The sequence below is a fragment of the Micromesistius poutassou genome (genome assembly GCF_964030765.1).
Source record: "Micromesistius poutassou genome assembly, chromosome: 16".
In the NCBI taxonomy this organism is placed as follows: domain Eukaryota; kingdom Metazoa; phylum Chordata; class Actinopteri; order Gadiformes; family Gadidae; genus Micromesistius; species Micromesistius poutassou.
In genome coordinates, this window is record NC_140286.1 from 7476587 (window position 1) to 7499495 (window position 22909).

General features: G+C 44.0%; 1 protein-coding gene across 1 annotated transcript in view; it reads right to left on the reverse strand.

Moving 5' to 3' along the window:
• cntnap3 (contactin associated protein family member 3) overlaps positions 1–22909 on the reverse strand; it is a gene marked incomplete at both ends in the record, with an annotated part of 120847 nt that overhangs the window by 11098 nt on the left and 86840 nt on the right. Inside the window, 7 exons of the mRNA XM_084481475.1 lie at positions 2107–2240; positions 4416–4640; positions 7962–8201; positions 14531–14749; positions 17783–17953; positions 18046–18173; positions 22035–22197. Coding sequence (XP_084337601.1) covers positions 2107–2240; positions 4416–4640; positions 7962–8201; positions 14531–14749; positions 17783–17953; positions 18046–18173; positions 22035–22197 — 1280 coding nt within the window. The remainder of the gene's footprint in view (positions 1–2106; positions 2241–4415; positions 4641–7961; positions 8202–14530; positions 14750–17782; positions 17954–18045; positions 18174–22034; positions 22198–22909) is intronic.

Consider the following 22909-nt stretch of genomic DNA (forward strand, 5'->3'; position numbering starts at 1 on the left):
TCTGCTGCGGGCCCTACTTATATAAAACCCTACGCAAACACACGAGGGGAACAAGACAGCCAGACAGTGATCTGTCGTGATCTGTGCACGGAGAATGCAGAAGACACAGCATTTGCAAGCACCCAGTCTGGACACCCGGTGTGTGGTTGGATCTGGCGTGACACAAGACTATCTCTGCAGTGAAGTGACGAGCATTGACAAAGGTCAAAGGCTCCATGACCTGTAGGAAATGGTTTCACTGACCATTGTGGAGCCTGTAGTATTTGTAAAACATCCTGTAAAATGTGAATCTAGAAATGATCGTTGAATGAGTAATGGGTGGTGTAGTAGGGGGTGGTAAAAGCATATTATATTGCCTTTATTTTCTCTTGTCCTTTGTCCTCCAGTTTGTGAGCAGAGTGGACTAACCAGTGTGTGAGGTGAATGAGGAAGGCCCAGAGGGAGTGGGGAGCGTCACCACCGAGATAAGGGAGGGCTCTGATTGTTGTGAGCTGTAGTGATGACCTACAAGCCTTTAGGGGTCGCCATGTCGATTATGGAATGGGACTTTTTGTTAAAGGGAGATATGATATCCCCCTCTGGAGATAGATGGGGGGGATAAAGACGATGTTGTGTTGAAGGCTTTCTGAATTGAGACTCACCAGAGCCTTTCATTCCTGATCAGTGTGGCGAGGGGGGTGGGAGGAGCCTATGCTGGGTGACTCTTGGGGGCAAGTAGGCTGAGAGAAGGTCCTGATTATTATGGCTCGGCTGGTCTATCAAAACACAATTTCCATTCCCTGACTTCCTGTGAGCTGCGTACTCCGGTTAGCAGTCCCAGCAGCGAGGCCGCGAGGCATGGCAGTTTTATTTATATAGCGCCATTCATAAACAAGGCCATTCATTGTGCATTACAAAATGAGGAAATCTCCTTTAACACTAAAAGGGCATGTAAAGGACAAGAACCTGACGAGAACCACAACAACAAATACGGAGAATTATATATATATATATATATATATATATATATATATAATATATATATAATAATGAATATATCCCTCTGTCCCTCGCCTCTCACCGCTAAACCCAGCGGTGGACAGAGTGGCAAACTGGTGAGCACCTGAAAAGGTTGCATATGAAGGCATGCAGACCAATTTAACGGAGCAGTGAATATAAGGATCCTCCTGGCTCCTGTCTCTAATTAGAGCAGCACTTAGCCTCCTCCTCAAAACCTGTAATTTTCATCCCCAACTAATCAAACTAACCAAATTTTCTGCAAGTCCAAGTTTCAAAGTTACATTTTTAGTTTAGAGGTCATAACCCATCTGAACACAAACATGTGTTTAGTGTTCAGATGGGTTCCAATCAGCGCCATGTCTCGCACCTCATCCCGCCCTGTGACATTAATGGAAACCACGGCGATGATGACTTAGTCTTTGTATTCCACGCGCTCTTCAAACTCGTAACCCTGCGGCCCGCAGCCAATGTGCTGGCAGTCGCATCGTTTGGGCTGCATTCCTCCCCTAATTCAATAGGACAACATGCAAGGCAATCACATCAGTTTCATAAACAGATTGCTCAGACGTCCCTTTTTTATTTTTTTATTTCTGTACAATTTATCAAATGAAGGCGATGAATAACCTGTCAACCAAACAAATGGGACAAGAAAATATGGACACAAAACCAGCATAATGAACCAAGCTGCACCGTGCACTGAGTTGTGTGCGCGTGTGCGTGTGTTTGTGTGTGTGCATGGCTTGTGACTGGCTGTGCTCAGCTGTGATTAGCTTTGTTCCTGAGCGGTGTATTGTATCTATGCCATGGGTGTGACAGCAGGGAGAATAGCGGTTAGCATTTAACCCCCCCCCCCCCCCGCCTCCCACTTCAACAGTGCCGTCGGACCACTGACACACAGTGCGACAGCATGCGTATGCGGTCCCTGATATGGGTGTGCATGTTTGTGTGAGTGTGCACGTGTGATTACCAACGGTAGAATTTAGGGTTAGGGTTAGTTAGTATTAGTTAATATGTGTGTGTCAGTATGTGTATGCGTGGATGCATGAATGTGTATGTGTGTGTCTGTGTGCGCGTGTGTGTGTGTGCACGTGTGCATGTGTGTGTTACCTGCACTGACACAGCGTCCACGTGGCGGTGGACGGTGAGCGTGTGCAGCTGTCCGTCGGCCAGGTTCCTCACTCTGCTCCTCAGCACCTCGGCGTCTCTGGCCCCGTCCAGCTTGTACCGCACCTCCAGCTTGTCTTCACACACCGTAACACACACCGTCAAACACGTCAAACACTGGCCCTCCACTGGCACACTGCGCTCCATGCTGCTGCTTTACTAATATTGTGCTGTCCATACCACTACATTACTAATACTGTGCTGTCCATACCACTACATTACTAATACTGTGCTGTCCATACCACTACATTACTAATACTGTGCTGTCCATACCACTACATTACTAATACTGTGCTGTCCATACCACTACTTTACTAATACTGTGCTGTCCATACCACTACATTACTAATACTGTGCTGTCCATACCACTACTTTACTAATACTGTGCTGTCCATACCACTACATTACTAATACTGTGCTGTCCATACCACTACTTTACTAATACTGTGCTGTCCATACCACTACATTACTAATACTGTGCTGTCCATACCATTACATTACTAATACTGTGCTGTCCATACCACTACATTACTAATACTGTGCTGTCCATACCACTACTTTACTAATACTGTGCTGTCCATACCACTACTTTACTAATACTCTGCTGTACATACTGTTACATTACTAATACTGTGCTGTCCATACCGCTACTTAACTAATACTCTGCTGTACGTGTGTGACGGACATGTGTAACGGATGCCAACTAGCCTGGGCTAGCTGGCGGTAGTACGTTGTAAATCCTCACACCCCTAGCCTTAAGAACGCTTCTAGCCGCTGAGTTAGAAGCCTGGGCTTTTAGCTCAGTGGTTAGAGCGTTCGACTCCCATGCCGGTAGTGTTGTAGTTCGAGAGGTGGCAGGTTCAAGACCCAAGAGCAGTCGAACCAGCCTCTGCTACACATACTGTTAAATTACTAATACTGTGCTGTCCATACCGCTACTTTACTAATACTCTGCTGTACATACTGTTAAATTACTAATACTGTGCTGTCCATACCGCTACTTTACTAATACTCTGCTGTACATACTGTTACATTACTAATACTGTGCTGTACACACTGCTACTTTATTAATACTATGTTGTCATTACCGCTACTTTACTAATACTATGCTGTCCATATTGCTACTTTACTAATACTATGCTGTACATACTGCTACTTTACTAATACTATGTTGTCCATACTGCTTCTTAACTAATACTATGTTTTCCATACTGCTTCTTTACTAATACTACGTTGTCCATACTGCTTCTTTACTAATACTATGTTGTCCATATTGCTACTTTACTAATATTGTGTTGCTCATGCTGGCCCACCACTGGTACCATGCTGTATATACTGTCTCTTTACTAGTACTAGTTTTACATACTGTTATTCACTGGTCCTAGTGGTAAAATACGGTTAGTCTACTTGTACCTACATGTTCCATATCTGCGTGTGAACCATTTAATCTCAAGCACCACTCATTCAAATGTATTTTTGTTCCGAAAGTACATTCTTCTGGCTGAACATGTCCTTGACTTGCATTATAATCACAGCCCGTTACAAAGTAGCTGCTGCTGTAATAACAAAGGTTTCAGAATTAAGAGGATTACTGCTAATTCACCATCAACAATAGGAGACTAAACCTAATTAAAGTTGTATAATTTTAGAGCATTACAGAGCTGAGGTTTGGTTCAGAAAAAAAACATTTATTTATTTAACCTTGCTTTAACCAAACTTGCATCCCTGCTTCATCAAAGTGAAATTATTAGGAACCACATACGAATGATTTATTCAAACACTATGAATGTAATAATCCTCTTAAAATGGACAATAATTATGAATATTTAAGCATCTCTGTTTTTCTGAAACAACACTAGGAAGACAAAATATTAATTTGAGACCCACTGATCGGATGCTGAACATGTTTGTAATCCTGAAGAACAGATAGAGATGGGAGTCTGGTCGACTTAAACTAGTCTAGCATATGGCCTTTCTCCTCAGTTCCATCTGCATATTACATTCACAACAAACCAGGCAAACCATAGCTTCTTATTTAATTTAAAGTTGCCAACAACAGACAATAACAATAGCTTATTGCACTACTGAAAGTGTACAACTTTCAATTGTTCCAGTCAAACAAACTCAACATACTAATGTGGCATTAAATGGTAAGATAGGACCCCACAAAATAGCCTATGAACCTCTATAATTGTTCTTTACCCCCCTCATCAAAGTAAAAGCCTCTCTTTCAAAATAAAAGCTCTCCTCACCATGCTTGTTGATGAGCACGGCCAGATGCTCTTTGTAGAAGGAGGAGACGTAGAGGAGTAGAGCGGGACTTTGCCTGGTCCTGAAGCTCAGGGAGATGTTTTCTCCCCGCAGCGTTACGTCGCTGTAGATGGAAGAGGACAGGGCACTGGCGTTCCGGCTCTGTTCATACGGCTCCCTGAAGGAATAGCGGGCTGACGTTGTCGACTTAAAGATGGCAGACACCTCTGGATAGGGAAAAAAAGTGTAGATGTCGGAGTGTGAAAAGTTCAAGCTCTGTCTTTATTATCTTGAAAAGTCTCAACTTTAAAGGCGAAAAGAAATAAAACAATCTGTATATTCAGAAATTTGCTCACATTGGAAATAGATCATTCTGAATGTGATGATAAAGTAGCAGCCTATCTTCCATTACATGGTCTAATTTTCCATGACCGTTTAGGTGTGTGCAACTTTGATGGAGAGTGTCAGGTGACCCTAGCCGGAGTCAGGAGTCAGCAGCAGCTGTGATACGCACTCACCGCCTAATTAGTGAGCTGACAAAGTCCTTCCATTGGCTGACAGCCGAGAGGAACCACACCGCATGCCTTCTAATTATAAACACACTCTCCTAGAGCGATGTCACCCACAGCGCTGTTACTCTGACACTCCGACATGGCGCCACCAGGTGCCGGCTAAACCCACGAAACCCGAACGGCACACACACAAGACCTTCTTCCCATCACCCCGTGGAAAAAACAACGCGGTTATGAGTTATGATTCACTTTTTGAGACGTCAAATAAACTTTAAATAACAAACAAATCCCTCTTCTTCTGCTTCTCCTTCCTTCTGCTGCAGACTCTCTTGATCTTCCCCGTGGCAGCTTAGAATTTATTTATGCTAGGTGGTGGGAGCCGTGTCGGTGTGCTTGGATCCGGTGAAGTGCTGGAGTGGGTTTAAGTGCGCAGCCCACACCAGGAGCTGCTGGCAGGGGGACGGCGCTGGCAGTGAATCACCGCTCACATCCAATGGAGGAAGAGAAGAGGAGTGATGAAGTGTCACTTGATGCATCGCCCGCGGGCTGTCCGGGCATTGGGGCGATGTCATTGTTAAACTGCACTTTAAGGGCTTTGGCCTGTTTTTGCCAAGACCCGCGGTTGATGGATGACAGTGTCTATGTGGAGATGTAAATAAGCCCTGATTACGGTTCACCTCGCCCCCCATTCTCGAGGTGAAGGCATATATATATAAATATAGACTGTACACTACTGTACACTATGGACTATACACAATAGACTCTATATATCATATAGTCCATAGTATATAGTCTATTGAGTATATTTAACAGTATATATTCTATTATAAATACCGGTAGTATAGTCTATATTATATAGTACTGTGTTACTGAAGGCCCTGGTGTCTGGTGTACAGTGTATAATGGTTGGTTGCTCTGTGTTTAACATAATGGTCTGATGGGAAACACAACCCCACTTAAGTCCCTTAGATGACAAAGGGCTTTGACAGATGGGGGTACTTCATATGAAGTAAATTAAATCAAGTATCCCAAAACCAAAAAAGGTGTTTTTTTTACATTATGCCGTTTCAATGAAATTAGGAAATTATACCAGTGCCATTCGAGAGCATGCCAAGAACAAACACACACACACACACACACACACACACACACACACACACACACACACACACACACACACACACACACACAGTACTCTGGAAGACGGATCGCCAGGAAGGGATAATACCATTGCAACTGGTTACCAAATTACCAGCCTCTTATTACAAGTGGGTAGGGATTTATGATATATTTTGCCCCTCATTAAACAGTTAAATAAAGAGGCCACTCACTGGGTTGGCGGAAGCACCTGGGAAAGCACTATGTAACAAAGTCCTGAGCTGAACCCTAATAATGTCTTGTATATATGATGTATAGCATATAGTATATTGTGTATTCAATATAATGTATAGTATAATGTATAATAAATAGTTAAACCTCTATGTATAGTAGACAGTATATCATCTATAGCATATAGCGTTATCTCTACGACAGAAGGCCGCTGTGTATAGTCCACAGTATATAATGTGTAGTATATAATGTATATATTGTGTAGCAGCGTTACCTCTATGACAGAAGGCCCTGGTGTATAGTCCACAGTATATAATGTATAGCATATAGCGCTACCTCTACTTACAGAAGGCCGCTGTGTATAGTCCACAGTATATAATGTATAGTATATAATGTATATATTATTTGCTTTCACATGACCTCCGTCTTTTCTCCGCATTTGTGGAGCAGGAGGTTCGACTGTGAGGGTCATTCACACTTATTCACACTTGATGCCCGATATGCGGAGATCGGTGTCAGTAGAATCTTCGGCTGCTTAAGGGGGGCGGGCTTGCAAGGGACGGCATATGACGTAGGGTCGCAAGAGGCGGGATCGGGTTTGTTTTGGTTTGACCGCAGACAGCACACAGGTAAAATGGGCAGAACTCATGGCGATCATGTTAAATGTTGCTGCAGCGATGCATATATTCCGTTGCATCCACAACATCTGTATTGATCGATGAAAGACTGGAGCATGAGTTACAGACAAATAGAAGAAACGAAGAACAAGAAAGGCGTCGCGAACGACTGCGTTACCAGAGGAAGAGAGCGTCTTTTTGTCTGTGCAAACGTGTAGGCCCTAGCCTACTGTAAAGTTAGTGAAACTAAGAATAAAGTACACAGCCTGTCAATAATCGGTGGCCGCTTCATTCCGACCATATTCAAACCTATAAGCACTGCAGACCCACTGCCGGTCAAAGTGAAGGGTGTTACTCCCGAGAGAATCGACAGAGCTCCTCCATGGTCTGGGAGCCGACAGCAGGAAAGGGGTAACATAATAATAAAAATATTTTTTAAACCATTCAGCGAACAAAAGGCAATAGGCTGATTATCGATTAGGGTGCGGGTGCCACTCAATGACATGCAAACGTAGACCGAAGCGTCATCAACCCGCCCACTCAACTGGTGTGAAATGCCGACATCCTACTGCTCATTCACATATAAGGTAATTAGCATTTCCTCCGCAGAACATACTACCTCGGGGGTAGTATTTTTTCAGGAGGTCCAATGTCAGGATGTCATTCACATATACGGCACCTCCGTAGAATAGACGGAGAACAGACGGATGCACGTCCATATGTGAAAGCAGCTATTGTGTAGCAGCGTTACCTCTAAGACAGAAGGCCCCAGTGTAAAGTCAACAGTATATAATGTATATATTGTGTAGCAGCGTTACCTCTAAGACAGAAGGCCCCAGTGTAAAGTCAACAGTATATAATGTATATATAGTGTAGCAGCGTTACCTCTAAGACAGAAGGCCCCAGTGTAAAGTCCACAGTATATAATGTATAGTATATAATGTATTGCATATAGTGTTACCTCTGTGACAGAAGGCCCCGGTGTAAAGTCCACAGTATATAATGTATATATTGTGTTGCAGCGTTACCACTATGACAGAAGGCCCTGGTGTATAGTCCACAGTATATAATGTATAGTATATAGTGTTACCTCTATGACAGAAGGCCCCGGTGTAGGCTGACAGGCCACAGTCGCAGGTGAAGCCCTGGGTCCTCTCCACACAGCAGCCCTGGTTGCGGCACAACGAGCCGTAGCTGCTGCAGTGGCCGGGGCAGCCGGGCCGGACCTCCGGGGTGATGCGGGCCCTCGCCTCCAGGTCCAGGGTCTCTCCGTTCAGCCGCAGCGCGCGGATGCAGCCCCGGAAGCCCCTCTGCCGGGACGCCGTGCCCCCTGGTGAGGGGGAAGCGAAGAGCCAGAAGAGAGCCAGGTGATGCAGATTTACCTTAGAAATTATGTATTAGTGATTCGATGTTATTTAGTTTTTGATTACATACGCTTTTTAAAAGGTACACAGACACCCTTCCCCTTTTCTCCAGACGTCTGCATGCATCAATCCCATTATTATCCGGAGGTCTGAGCCCCGGGAGCGAGATGCTCTTAGCCTGAGCGATCGCACTGAGCACAGAGATGGGTGATTAAGGCGCAGGCGGTGCAGATCGATCGCGGGCACGGCAGACAATGGAGCCATCGAACCCATAAACTCTCACGCTTGAGCGTCCGGCGACAGGGTCGACTCGCGCATCAGTCCTCATAAAAAGGCTGATGTTGTTCACACTGCGTTGCGTTCCTGGCCTACTGTCGGGGGGGGGACACCGCCCTCACACATGACCTCCCCACGACCTCCGCCGTCAGAGGACATTTGTTACACCGCCCCGACATGACGTGACGACGGAGCGAGAGAGAACACATGGCGAACTCCCAACGGTGCGAGTGTGTTCGTCTTGCCCTCCTCCACCACCACACCCACTCTCTCCACTTTTTCTCTCTTCCGTTCTGCTGTCTTCGACAGCCAATTCACGCATTGTCTTGTCAGCGGTCTGGCAGTGTTGTTTTTTGTGTGGTTTTTTTTCGTACAATTTGACAGCAAAATAGCAGCGAAGCATAAACAACAAAGAATACATTCAGTGGTTTTGACTCTCACTGCTTGTCTGAGGCAGTGTTTTCATCCAGTTTTCTGGATATCTTGGATGTGAGGAAACGCATAGTGAAGAGCTTCATACGTTTCCAGTTGCTGTGGCTAATTAGTGTGGCAGATTCCATTGGGCATTCAAATGCACCTAAGTTCCTTTAGCACAGCAGCACAAACTGTGAAACCCACTTAAGGTGTCAGGAGCCTGACATACTGCATGATATGCGCTCACACCACAACTTCACTCACACACCTAAGAGCAACTGGTTTGCAAGGTTGTGGTACAGAGGCAACCATGTTTTAAGCCTGAGACCACACACACACACACACACACACACACACACACACACACACACACACACACACACACACACAAAATCATTAAGGGCTACAGATTGACAGGCATATATCATTCTCAGTCCTCAGAGTTGGAAGACATAAGGTTGCTGTCAACGTTATAAATCTCTGAGCGACTGCCTCTGTATTTTTCAGTAAAGGCAGCCTTTCAGACCCTCTATGTTTAGGTGCAAGCTTATCTCCATATACGTATATGAAAACCCGAACCAGCTATTTACAAGCAGGCAAGGACAGGGGAGCCTTTATCAGGGATGGGATTCGATATGGAATTGCATAGGACACTATAAAGTATTTCCTGCGATTCTTGTACCTTAAACTCGTATAGTTTGTGTGGCTGGCAGCAGTGACGGATCTGAGAAAGATTTGCGATGTGAATAAATTTAAGCCACACATGAGAAAACTGAATTGACTTGTTTGCAGACATTTGTAATTAAAATGAAAAGAGAGAAAGCATCACTGTAATCATGGTCAGGTCAGACCTATAATGTGGATCCCAGTAAGTGACAAAAACACAGTGTGTCAATCAGAATGCTGGACGCACTCAAAGAATAAACCATGGAAGTGCTTACTGGAAATGGAAATCACAGTATGGTGGGTATATCTTGCTGCACAGAAAGTGTAGAGAAAACAGCACAACATTCAATTATGTATTCTCATCTTTTCACAATGGCGAGGAATAGCAGCTTGAATCCATATGTGCCATCTCTGTGCTCACAGCAGCACCCGAATCAATTAATCATTAACCGCTCTGTGACAGGTGGGGCGTAATGCTCGGATAGTCTTACTTTGAAGTGGAGCTACTGCATGTGTTTTTATACAGGGAATGTGAAGTTACACCACGCTGGGCACCAGTTGGTGAGGCAGCACCAACCGGAGTGGTATAATCCTGCAATAGAGGAGGCTGCTGTTTCAGTAGCATCAGGGTGGAATCAACCGTAAAAAGTACTTGGAACAGAAAGTCGTATTTTAATCTATAAAAAAAACATTAGGGGCTTAGAAATGCAGTGGGAGAAAGGAGAAAACTCCTGTCTCCTATACTGCGGGGCAAAAATACTATTGACCCACAGAGGTATTGACCTCTAAACACGGCGCGAGCACCATAGCGTTGTAGCGTGGTGTGACGTCAACCTCGCAGCCCCTATAGGGCTCAAAACTATCTGGTCCAGTTGAACTAAATGAAACGTGAAGGGTGCTGTGCACACAGTGAGCATCAAAGGAAGTATCTGGCGCGTAACAGTGGATACGTACACAGATGATGTGCTCGGTAAATGTAGAGTCAACAATAACAAGGGAGGTCTTGAGTGACTGAAATGCAGAGCAGGCGGTATAGGGTTCCGTTAAAACGCAAGGCTGCCTTTTTTAATTCTCTCTGCACTGACGGCCACAGAGAGACAGCGGTGGTACTTTGTGTTGTCAGTCGGGGTAAGAGCACAATGCATGCATGGCACACACTATTCTATGGGTTATTTAGTATGTTGCATGATTAAAGGCCTCCTCTTGTCTCATTATATATCACCGGCGCTAATGAGTCTGTGTAAAAGGGGTTTCTGAACATATGCGAAAGCTTTTTCCAACGGACCCATAAAAAATAGATAAATGTGTCATTAAGAACCTTGATGCAAACGGCGTTATGGATTATAAAGCAATCATCCTTTACGTCAATCTCATGTTTTATTAACCCGACACAATGGGAGGCCCTGTCCCATCCATCTATGCATGGGGATATCAACAGTGGGGTAATACAAATGTCTTCTAGCATGCGCTGCTCATGACTCAAGTCATGCTCGCTTCAATAAAACATGATGGTTTATCATATATTAAAATGACACGCCAGACTCATTTACTAAATTTAGAGCATCTCAAATTGTTATGTCTCTCAATTGAAACGATTGAATACTTGGTGTTAACAAATTCTAATTAGAATAGTAATTAGCAGTAATTAGTTCTCAAAAATAACATTTTCACACCCGTGCCCTAACCACGTTCTATTATTACCTCTACGTTACGGTGGCTCACACTGGAGAAACTATGGTAAAAAAAATGTTAAGTGACCAGGTTTTTGCCTGAGGCATTGCACAACCCGCATTACTGTACAGTTAAAACAGTCTATTCTACAGTCTATTTGCCAAGAGGGTCTCTTACTACCTGTCCAGCAGGAGCCTCACTAATATAACCCCACTATCTGTCCAGCAGGAATCTCACTAATATAACCCCACTACCTGCCCTCTCACTAATATAACCCCACTACCTGCCCTCTCACTAATATAACCCCATTAGCTGTCCTCTCACTAATATAACCCCACTAGCTGTCCAACCTTTCTCTCACTAATATAACACCACTACCTGTCCTCTCACTAATATACCCCACTAGCTGTCCTCTCACTAATATAACCCCACTACCTGTCCTCTCACTAATATCACCCCACTACCTGTCCAGCAGGAATCTCACTAATATAACCCCACTACCTGTCCTCTCACTAATATAACCTCACTACCTGTCGAGCAGGAATCTCACGAATATAATCCCACTAGCTGTCCAGGTCTCTTCTGCATACAAACTACACAAGCTGAACTCTCCTTATCAGATCTCAGCTATTCTAGACACTCTTGAATCTTGGATACTCTGATGATCTGTACAGACATCACTCACACACTTTCATGGAGGATACTATTAGCATGGCCCCTTGCTAAAAGCCCCATCCTTTTAGCATTGTTTAGATATACTAGCAACCCCATGGTAAACACTAACAGCAACACAGGGTGTTTACCATATAAGGCTAAGCCAGGAAATCATCTACGCTCCTTTGTCGGGTAAACACATTAATATTCACCGCAACTCTCCTGCCTCCGGCCAATCTAATCAGTGTTTGTTGGTGGGGTTTCCCTGCGGACTGGCTGTTTACTGATAAAACACGACATCCATAATATTTACTCTGAAAAGGTTCTCCATACCTCTCCACCTGACCTTTTCCCCATTAATAAAATTAGCAAAAATTATTTTTTTTTGTTACTTTATTAACACTTTATTCAAACCTTCAAGAACAGGCCTATTCTAACCAACCAAACAAACAATACAGTAATCACGTCTCTCCTCACCTCCTTGGCAATTGAGAACAACTGGTATTAGCATACCATTTACAGTTTTCATAGCTTCATGGATTTACTATTTTGTTCTTTCCTTGGTGGTGCTCAAACATAATAGCCAACCAATATCTAACATATATTTATCCTTTATCTTTATTCATCTATTTTGCCTTTGAATGATTATGCGTGATGAATAATAATTTCCAGTCTACTTAGCTTCCTCGTGCTCTCATTCAAGATTGGATCATTATAATCAAGGGAGGCGGCCAGTAGTGTATTTAAGCAGCTCACCCTCCTTGTAGATTCTAGAGAGATGGTTGTGTGTAGGCTCGCTGGGAGGCTGTTTGTTTTCCGTTGTTTGTTTTCAGGTTGTTATTATTGCAGAACAAACTAAAAGGGCAACTATGACACTGTTTTGAGGCAAACAAGCAACAGGCTGACAGGGACAGAGCGACGGCTGCTGGCCAGGCTGCTGAAGGCCAGGTAGAGATGCCTCCACCACCACCCCCACCACCCCCACCCCCACTGGGTCAACGACAACAACACCATCCCCACCTCCTCATCTTACCACGCTTAGGGCGGCGCCTGGTCTAGAGCTACCATTCCCAAGTTGGAAGAGGGGGATGATATTGAGTGACATTTGAGCCAGTAGCCACAGCCCACAGGTGTCTGAAGACAGATTGGGCATGGCAGTTGTGGCTAGGAGCACTTATGTACATTCATCGGGACATGAATGAGTGGGGGAACTATGACCTGGGGAAACAAGCCATTCACATTAAGTATGAGATCAATGAAGATGTGTATGGCCAAAGGTTCTGGGAGCCCGACATCAGTCCAGGGGAGACTCGACGTGGGCTTCAGAATCAACTCACAGACATATATTACGTGGCTAAAGCCAGCTGTAAAGATGGGCCAACTGTTTTTAGAAATGCACATCCCAGAACACCTCATTAGACCATCGTTTCCGGAGCTGGAAGTATCGGTCAGAACACGACTCCAATATGGGACAGCAGGTTATCTCGGCCAGGGTTGTATGCTGATGTCCAAAGAGTGTGTGAATCATAACCCGAGTGTCAGTGAGCCAGTCAGAAAAGGCTATGCATGGACATCGTCAGGCCCTTAGAACAAACACACACTCTAATCACACACTGTAACCCTAACCCTGAGCATTAACAGGAGTTGAAGGCACCTAATCAGAGATCCGTGCGTGTAGCCCATGGTACAACTTTTTTGCCTAAAGCATTAAAACAGGCAGTACAGTTTGCCAGGCGTAAAAGACGTGTGAACCATCCCCCGGGTATGGCTACTGATAAAGGTGCATAATAATAACGTAACTGAGAGATTATCTTGTCTTTATTTTGGTCACAGTGTTCAGGGTGACAGTTTACATAGAGGCGAGACAAAGGTAATGAGCGAGAGAGAAACTGGATGGCAGTAATGATTTGTTTTTGAGCAGTCTGTTGAGAAGCGTGCGTGTGTTAGTGTGTGTGTTAGTGTGTGTGTGTGTGTGTGTGTGTGTGTGTGTGTGTGTGTGTGTGTGTGTGTGTGTGTGTCTGTGAGAGTACATGTGTGTGTGGGTGTGTTTATAGTTCACTATGAAGGAAACAAGAACTCAGCTTCTTTTACAAAACAGTTTGACAGCAGCCAGTGGAACAGAGAGACAGCTTTGATGCGATAGAGGGAAGGATATAGTGAGAGATGGATAGAGAGGTGGATATAGTCAAAGAAAGAGAGAGAGAGAGAGAGAGAGAGAGAGAGAGAGGTGGATATAGTCAGAGAAAGAGAGAGAGAGAGAGAGGTTGAGGTTGCATAGAGAAAAAAGCACCAGAGGTTGATGTAGAGAGGGAAAGACAGATAGAGAGGTGGAAATACAGAAAGAAAGACAGAGAGAGGTGGATAGAGAGAGAAAGACAGATATAGAGGTGGATATAGAGAGAAAAAGACAGATAGAGAGGTGGATATAGAGAAAGAAAGACTGATAGAAAGATTGATGTAGTCAGCGAGAGACAGAGACGTGGATATTGTGAAAGAAAGACAGATGGAGCGCAGTCAAGAATCGATAGCTACAGTTACTCGTACACACTGTTCAAAGACATCACACATAGACTCTCTCTTCCACACCCCCCCCCCCCCCCCCCCGCCTGCTTACCTATGAAGAGAAGGCTGTTGAGCTGCAGGTGAACGTGTCCGTCGTCGGGGGCCTCTTGTGTAGCAACGGGCAGCGCGTCCACGCTGAGCGAGGCCTCCTTGACATTGCGCTCGGCGCGCACGCGGTGCCACCGGTCGTCGTCCAGCGGCCGGGGGGTCCGCACCCGCACCTCCAGGGGCCCGTTGCCCACGTCGAAGGAGAACAGCACCTCGGTGGAGGCTGGGAGAGAGAGAGAGAGAGAGAGAGAGAGAGAGAGAGATAGGGCAGTGGGAAAGAGAGAGAGAGAGAGAGAGAGAGAGAGAGAGAGAGAGAGAGAGAGAGAGAGATAGGGCAGTGGGAAAGAGAAAGAGAGAGAGAGAGAGAGAGAGAGAGAGAGAGAGAGAGAGAGAGAGAGAGAGAGAGAGAGAGAGAGAGAGGAGAGATAGGGCAGTGGGAAAGAGAAAGAGAGAGAGAGAGAGAGAGAGAGAGAGAGAGAGAGAGAGAGAGAGAGAGAAAGAGAGAGAGAGAGAGAGAGAGAGGAAGTGGGAGAAGTCACCAGGGATGAAAGAAAGAGGAAACAAAAAATATTACGGAAATATTCTTGTTATTATATGGTGACCATAGTTTTCCGACAACAATATTCAGCTGAACTGTGCAACATAAATAATTAATTATAAAGTATAAAACTATACTTGGAGTTGGCAGTTATCTAAAGGTTAGCCCAAAAACCATGGATGGAAGATGTACTTAATTATTCAGTAAATGCCAAATGGTCTGATCAGAAACAGTGTCTCGTCCCATGTGTACAGATAAAGCAGAATCAGCCTGATATAATTATAAATTATATATATTGACCAAAACGATTTTGTTGTTCTAAAGTCGAGAAAAAATAAATCGATTGTGGGCTGAACTTGGCATCGTTTCAAGTAACGCTTTAAGACTGCTCAGAGCCCTTTGAAGATGCCTCTCTGAGTCACGGGAATAGCACTGGAAGGTTGAAGTATAGAACATTCCGCCAAACAGGGAAATATGTCAGAACCCAAACTTCACAGCCCATGAGTCTCCACATCCAGCTGGAACAATATCCCTCCACAATCATCCACTAACTCCTGGCAATATCCCAGAATGCAACACTAAGTTCATTTGGAAAAAGAAAGTTCCCAGAGATATAAAAGAAGCAATATGGCTCCTGTAACTTTTTATCATTTAACAACATTTTCCCAACTGTTCACAAGCCCCACCCCTTCTATAAGACAGTTCCTGCTTCCTGAGGGGGGGGACGTAGATAACTCCTGGTTCACCTCACATGCCTGTATAGATAGGAGGCGTGTGAGGCTAGGTGTTTATCTACGTTATTACATTCACAGCTCATCCTATGACGGCACACTAGGAAGCCTCTAAACAACAGCGTTCATAGGAAGGGGAAAAGAGATCATCATGGGGGGGGGGGGGGGGCTCTATGCACAAGTAAAAATAACTGAAGTGAGCGTCTTATAAAGACACGCCATGAGTGGATTAGTAGGACCCCCCCCCCTTCCAAACACACACACGCACACACAAACATACACCCGGAGTCTTAGAGCAAAATATAGAAAGTTAAGCTTCTGCCACCAGCCTTGTTTGTTAATACATACATTATAGAAGACCATTTATTTTAACGATCGAATAGGATTTATCATAATAATCACCAAAATAGTTTTGCACTGTCCGAATAAATTATTCCTGAGACATTAGGGTTGAAATTGTCTTCATTTGTTTTCAAGAATGTTATTAAATGTCTTTCTTTCATGCATTCTTTCTTGATATCTGTTCACAAAAACACTTTCATAAGCAGTGACCAACAAATCCTTGGGCTATTATCGGTCAAACTTCAAAGTCATCATCGTCCGGGTGACTACAAACTTTGATGAATAACAAGTGGACCATTCTTGCCTTCTATGTTTCATAAAACCATCGCCAGCAAAAACAGACCAAATACGACCTGGTGGCCGGCGATAAGGTCACTGACCAGCTCCTCCATCACACAGACTGAATCAGCAGAGCGACTATCTCTCCATAGAACCCTAAAGATCACACCAAGAACACAAGAACACGGCTTTCTCAACTCTGGACGTCAGTCAGACGTTTTAGTCTATTACACGCCCCAGCAGAGCTGGAACGATGAGTTACTGAATCACTGGTCGGAAAAAATAATTGATTATATGTTTGTTACTTTATCGAGGGAAAATAGTAAATTTTAAGTAAAACTTTAGGTTGAGAAATGCAGATTCTCAGTGTTTCAGAACCTTAACTCAGTGGAAAGAGCAGATTTAAGAACGTTAATGATGGGCGTTTTACATTATTTACGACTCTTCATAGACTAAACGCGGAATCAGTTAATGCAAAAGTACAATGGACATTAATGGACGTCAATATGGACGTAACAATGATCCCTATCCTTGCAGCCTCCAAACGTATCTTGCAGAGCTAAGCGCTCCCTGTGCCAAAAGGAAGTTTTCTTCCACCCACCAGGTACTAAGTAAATAAACACACAACTATATAAATAATCGTGCTGGGCTTTGTACACAGCCTTGTAATGCGGTTCCCAGACCAAAGTCTTTTAAAGATAAGATAAAACACGTCAGGAGATGAAAAAAAAAGAAAAGGAAGAGAAAAACAGCAACCTATTTGATCTAAACTGCAAAGCCCAACTCAGCCCCTTGGTCAAGGTTGGTGGTCAACACCCCTACCTGCAGATATATATATATATATATATATCCACAAATTCTCAGACGGAGGTCCAGAAGTCACGGGTGGCGCATTAAGCCCAAGAAAAAGTACCAACAAAACAAACAGTTCAGAATGGGCACAGGAAATGACTCAGTGATCCTGATATGGACAGATAGACATGTAAGATAATGGGATAATAAGCCCCAGCTTCTAATCTATAGTCTTCAGACAGGCCAGCTTGATCCCCGATTGATATAATTGGGTATAAAAAGGTGGGTATAAACAGATGGGTATAAAAAGATATGAAGATAGCATTATCGCAATAAAGTATTCAAATGTATGTCATCTCTATCGAATCGAAGTGCAGTGTCAGTGTTTCTGTCATCAAGAGACAGAAAGAGGGATGTAAAGATAGATGGATAATTAGATAGACAGAAAGAGAGACAGACAGTCAGACAGACTGAGATTGATCCACAGACTAATAGCTGTCTAGGTCCCATTACCCAGGACACACACCCAGCAGCGATTCCATTTGAAAGTGAGCCCTTTTGGTCTTATACTCACAGCTGAGTTCGATGCGGATGAAGTCCTTAATGCCCAGGTTCTCCAGGAACACGCCCGAGGAGGCAGTGGTCTTAAACAGGAAGGAGATGTCTGCGCTCAGCTCCGCCCGGAACGTGGGGAAATGGAGGTACGAAGTTTCCTTGTCGAAGAACGCAGCGTTCCAGAAGTTCTCTGGCGAACAAAGAAATTAAAAAAACAACAAATAGAAATGTGGATGAATTAAGTTAATATGTTCGCAATGAGGTGCTCTGAGGTAGACTCACTGTCGCCATGACAACGGAGCGGTCCCACCCGGTAGGCAGCCTCTGAACCGGCTCTGTGGAGGTCCCCCAGCACCAGAGACCGGACCGGCAGGCTCTCCTTGTGGGTCAGCAGACCAGAGTCAATAGCCCTGCAGGGGGGGGAGGGACGAGGAGGAAGAGGAAGAGGATGAAGGGAAAGAAGAGTATGAGAAGGAAGAGGAGGAGAAAGAAGAGGATGAGCCATGGTAAGAGGATGACGATGAGGAAGAAGAGGATAAGGAAGAAGAAGAGGAGGAAGTAGAGGAGGAGAAAGAAGAGGAGGAAGAGGAAGGAGGGGAGGAGAGATGGCAAGAGGAGGAGGAAGAAGAGGCAGAAGAGGAGGTGGAAGAAGAGGAGGCGTGATGGTAAGAGGATGAGGAAGAAGAGGATAATAAAGAGGAAATACACGTTAAGGAAGATGAAGGAGAGGATGAGGAAGAAGAGGAGGATGAAAAAACAGGATGTGGTAGAGGAAGAGGAAATGGAACCGGATGAGAAGAAGTGTTATGATCCCACACAGGGGTCAAATGAAAACAAGAGCCGCTCACTGGGAGCTGGCAAAACAAAACCTCAACACAAACCCCAACCCAACAGGTTACAGAATGGAGTCATGGGGACGCCGTGCGTCTACCACAGACAAAACAAATCAAGCAATATTCGGCAAATGGCTTCTAATAGGTAGTCCTGGCGATACCATGTTTCCACGACGACCACCCTCTGTCCAGCTCCTACTTCTAATGGTAAGATATATAGAGACTTGCGTATTGGGTATGATATGAATAAGTTGAATATGCTATGGACAAGATATGTACCGTTTAGATAGTGGTACCAATATGAATACACTATAAGTAAGATACTATATACAGTGTGAACAGAAAGGTCTGACCGTTATAGAAGCAGCGGACATTATTCCCACATACAGTATATTCCACAGGTCCCTTTACCAGAGAATGTCAAACAAGCAATTAATCAATTTAGGATTGACAGATAATTCACACAAATATACAGTATATATATGACACAAAATTAACACATTAAGCAGCTGTTGGAGCTCATTATACTTCCATCATTTGACGCATTTCAAAAGGAAGTCAGCGCTGAACAGAAAATGTCAAAGTACAGAGCAAACCTATGATGTGAAGCGACTGTGTCAACCTTAAGCTTCATGTGCTGAGGAGGTGGGACACTGCGTCATCATTTAGGTTCAAAGTTAATCTTTATATTTGAGGTTAGCTTGCCTCTTTCCACCGCACAACCAACTCCCATAAAACACTTCCTCAGATAGAGTATTTGTTTATCTGCATATATGCAAAAAACAAAAAAAAATTTGTTGCTTAAAATCTTTTAAAATAATGTGGAGTGCAGCAGGGGGACAATACGATCACCGTGAAATGAAGTCAATTTTCACTTCACGGTGACTTTAAAGCCCCATTCTCAGCTATTTATGTGTTTTTTTCTTTCACTGACAAAGCGGCTCAGTGATGAATAATAATCGGCGACGGAACGCATTTAGAGGATTTTGGTGGGGAAGAGCAGGGGGGTAAAGTAGCCTGGAGAGGGTCTTTCAGCTTAAGCGGCATGGGTTATTTTTGGACAGCATCACTTTAAGAGGTATAGAGCGCCATACATCATTCTGGCAGCAGGGACTTCACGCCATTGCATCTTCTTTAAACAAAATGTGCCGGCTGGGAGTCTTTGTGAACCTTGTTTTGGAAGGAGCCCACCTACCCTATGCTCACATTCAGATCAGTGTTTAGTTTGGCATGTTGTTGTTATTGGTCAGTCTTGCGGGCGAATGATGTCTAAAAATACCCCGTTTCGTTTGCATGTTGGGTGTGCGTGCGTCAAGCGGATTTGACATCAAAGAGAAAGAGAAACGATAGTCTTTACATTTTCTGTGTTTAAAGTAGGATATAATGTCACGTGTATAGTGTAGAGTTCTATTGTGTTTTAAAAGTCTTCATTTCCCGTCTCCTCATAGAAAATAAACTGTGCAAGGTAATAAAACAACTCTTGCGCTGTTGAGTTTTCCTTATATTGTTAAATATTAAAATATATATAATATACAGTATATGTTAAATAATATTCATAACATATTAACAAAAAATGGTGGGGGGTTTTCTTGTACGCTCACACGTGTCACATTCTGGGCCTAAATAATCTTAGTATATTCAGCGTGGGCTACAGGGGAGTGGACAACAATGCAAACACATTGGTAAACTATTTCTATGGAAATTCAAGCATAGAAAACTGTGGTAATTTCCGTAGATTTAAACTTTAATGATCAAACTCGCAGTGCCCGATACTTGGCTACTACTGTTTAATAAAGACGTTTATAGAGGAACTAAATAATGTAGTAAAGTAATAAGTAAAAAAAAAACTATTGATTATGGGATGGTTCATTTTGACTTACAAATGTAAACACAAATGAAACAGTATCCAGCATGAAACAGATCGGTATAAAAAAGAAAAAGAAAGTTATAATTTCAGAAGCAGTGTTCCATAATGCATGGTACCGTTTTATAATGACCATAAACCTGAATTTCCTTCTTAATAATGTATGGTCAAGGTAATAAGCACGCATGGTTATGCCATAATAAAATCCTAGAGTACCATCACATAAAAAGCACTATAAAAATGACGCCACATCTCAAATGTCTCAGGACTGTTCGATGGCTACGTGTTAATATGGTAACATACAATGGTAATATTCTGTACAGAAATGTCCTGCGATAGCATAGCTAGCATATACTTAGCATACGACAGTACCGTTCTACAGTGTCGCATAGCCGTTTCGACGCTGCCAAGGTATTGTATAGGGTACTAACAGGGGAGAGAGCGGAGGTTAGGTTTGTGCTCATTCACATTAAGTATTCTGTACGTGGAGTCCGTTCAACGATAATCGAACAAATCTGATTTCTGTCATGAGCGGTAGGTTCCCACAGTGCCTACACACCAGTTCCTCTGCTTGATACTGCCATTGTTGTGACCTCTGCTTCTCCACTGACATGACTGGTACGCCTAGTCTAGTCAAATTGCGAGAAAGATGTGTGGTGAATGGTGATACATCACAATTTTTTGACAACACAATTTTCTGTGAATGTTGAGCAACAACCCCTTTCTGGTTTTGTTCAGGCCTTGAGATAAAGAACTGTTATCTTTTTGAACCCCTAGCTATAGTTAATGTTGTTATTGTGTTTTAATGATGGATGCTTTGAGTGTATTCAATAAATACATCAACATAACAAACTTATAAAAGAAGAAGTTGTTGAATAGTAGAGAAGTGACTGCCATCGCCCCCACAGTGTTTGGCTAGCCTGTTTCTGGAATTGCCGTTGGACACCTTTGCTCTTTGGAGCCGGAAAGCTGAAAAGGGCTGAAAATAATTATGTATCTATACATACTGTGCCTCAGCAACCCCAAGCAAAACAGGACTTTTGTCATTTCCTTCCTTCCTTCTTCCTTTCTTCTTTTCGGTTTATATTTAAAGTCAGCTGTTCCACCATCATAACTGTATGAAATGTCTTGGGAGCTTTTCTACCCTGAAGTAAACAGAAACAACACCACAATACCCTCTACAGATGGCCATGTGATCATAACATATGACAGCACCATTCTGTACAGATGGTCATGTGATCATAACATATGACAGCACCATTCTGTACAGATGGCCATGTGATCATAACATATGACAGCACCATTCTGTACAGATGGTCATGTGATCATAACATATGACAGCACCATTCTGTATAGATGGCCATGTGATCATAACATATGACAGCACCATTCTGTACAGATGGCCATGTGATCATAACATATGACAGCACCATTCTGTACAGATGGTCATGTGATCATAACATATGACAGCACCATTCTAAACCGAGGGTCATGTGATCATAAAATGTAACATTCATTGTATATAGGTGGTCGCATGATCACAACATATATAAGTAGCTGGGCTCATAACCTACCATTCCGTGCGGTCTGCGTCACAGTTGCAGTAGTACATGGGGTCCACGCAGGTCTCCTGCAGGCCACAGGAACACTGCTGGCTGCCCGGCAGAGCCCCGCCCCAGTAGGTCTGGACCCCGCCTGTACCAGGACCCCCCACCCACCAGCTGAACGGAGAGCCCTCTGAACACACACACACACACACACACACACACACACACACACACACACACACACACACACACACACACACGCACACACGCACACACACAGATGAAACACACAAAGAGATAGAGACGTACATATCCACGTACGCGTGCATATGCGTGTAGCATCTGATTAAATGAAACACTGTTAACCAGCCGCTACATAGGCCTGTTAATAAACGACGTTCCACTCTGTCAGACAGCTGGACAGAAGGCCGGCGGGGTTGCTCTCCCCTCATCGTTATTCCACACACACGTACGACCGTGTCCCTGGGATTATCAGGCGCTCCACAAAGATGCTCATGACTGATGTGTAGTGTCCTCTCTCTCTGGCTCTCTCCCTCGGTTTCCCTTTATTCTTCTCCCTCTCTCCCGCTCGCCCTTGTTTCCCCGTTTCCTAGCTGCTCCACTGTCCAAATAAAGGCTAAGAGGCCAAAAACATTACTACAAACAGAAGCACATTCAGCCCCTCGGGAGGAGCTGAGGAGAAGGGAGTACTTTAAAGCGCTGACCAAGGTGAACCTTCCTGTGGACTTCAACACTTTGCGGCTGCACGACGCACGCGGCTGCAACAATACGTGCTCGAAATTCACATGAAGTTAGTTTGGTTGGTGTTCAGTTTCCAAACTGCAAAACTGAGACCCGGAAATGGCAGGAGTCCTGTTTGCCGTGGGTTTGATATAATCCAT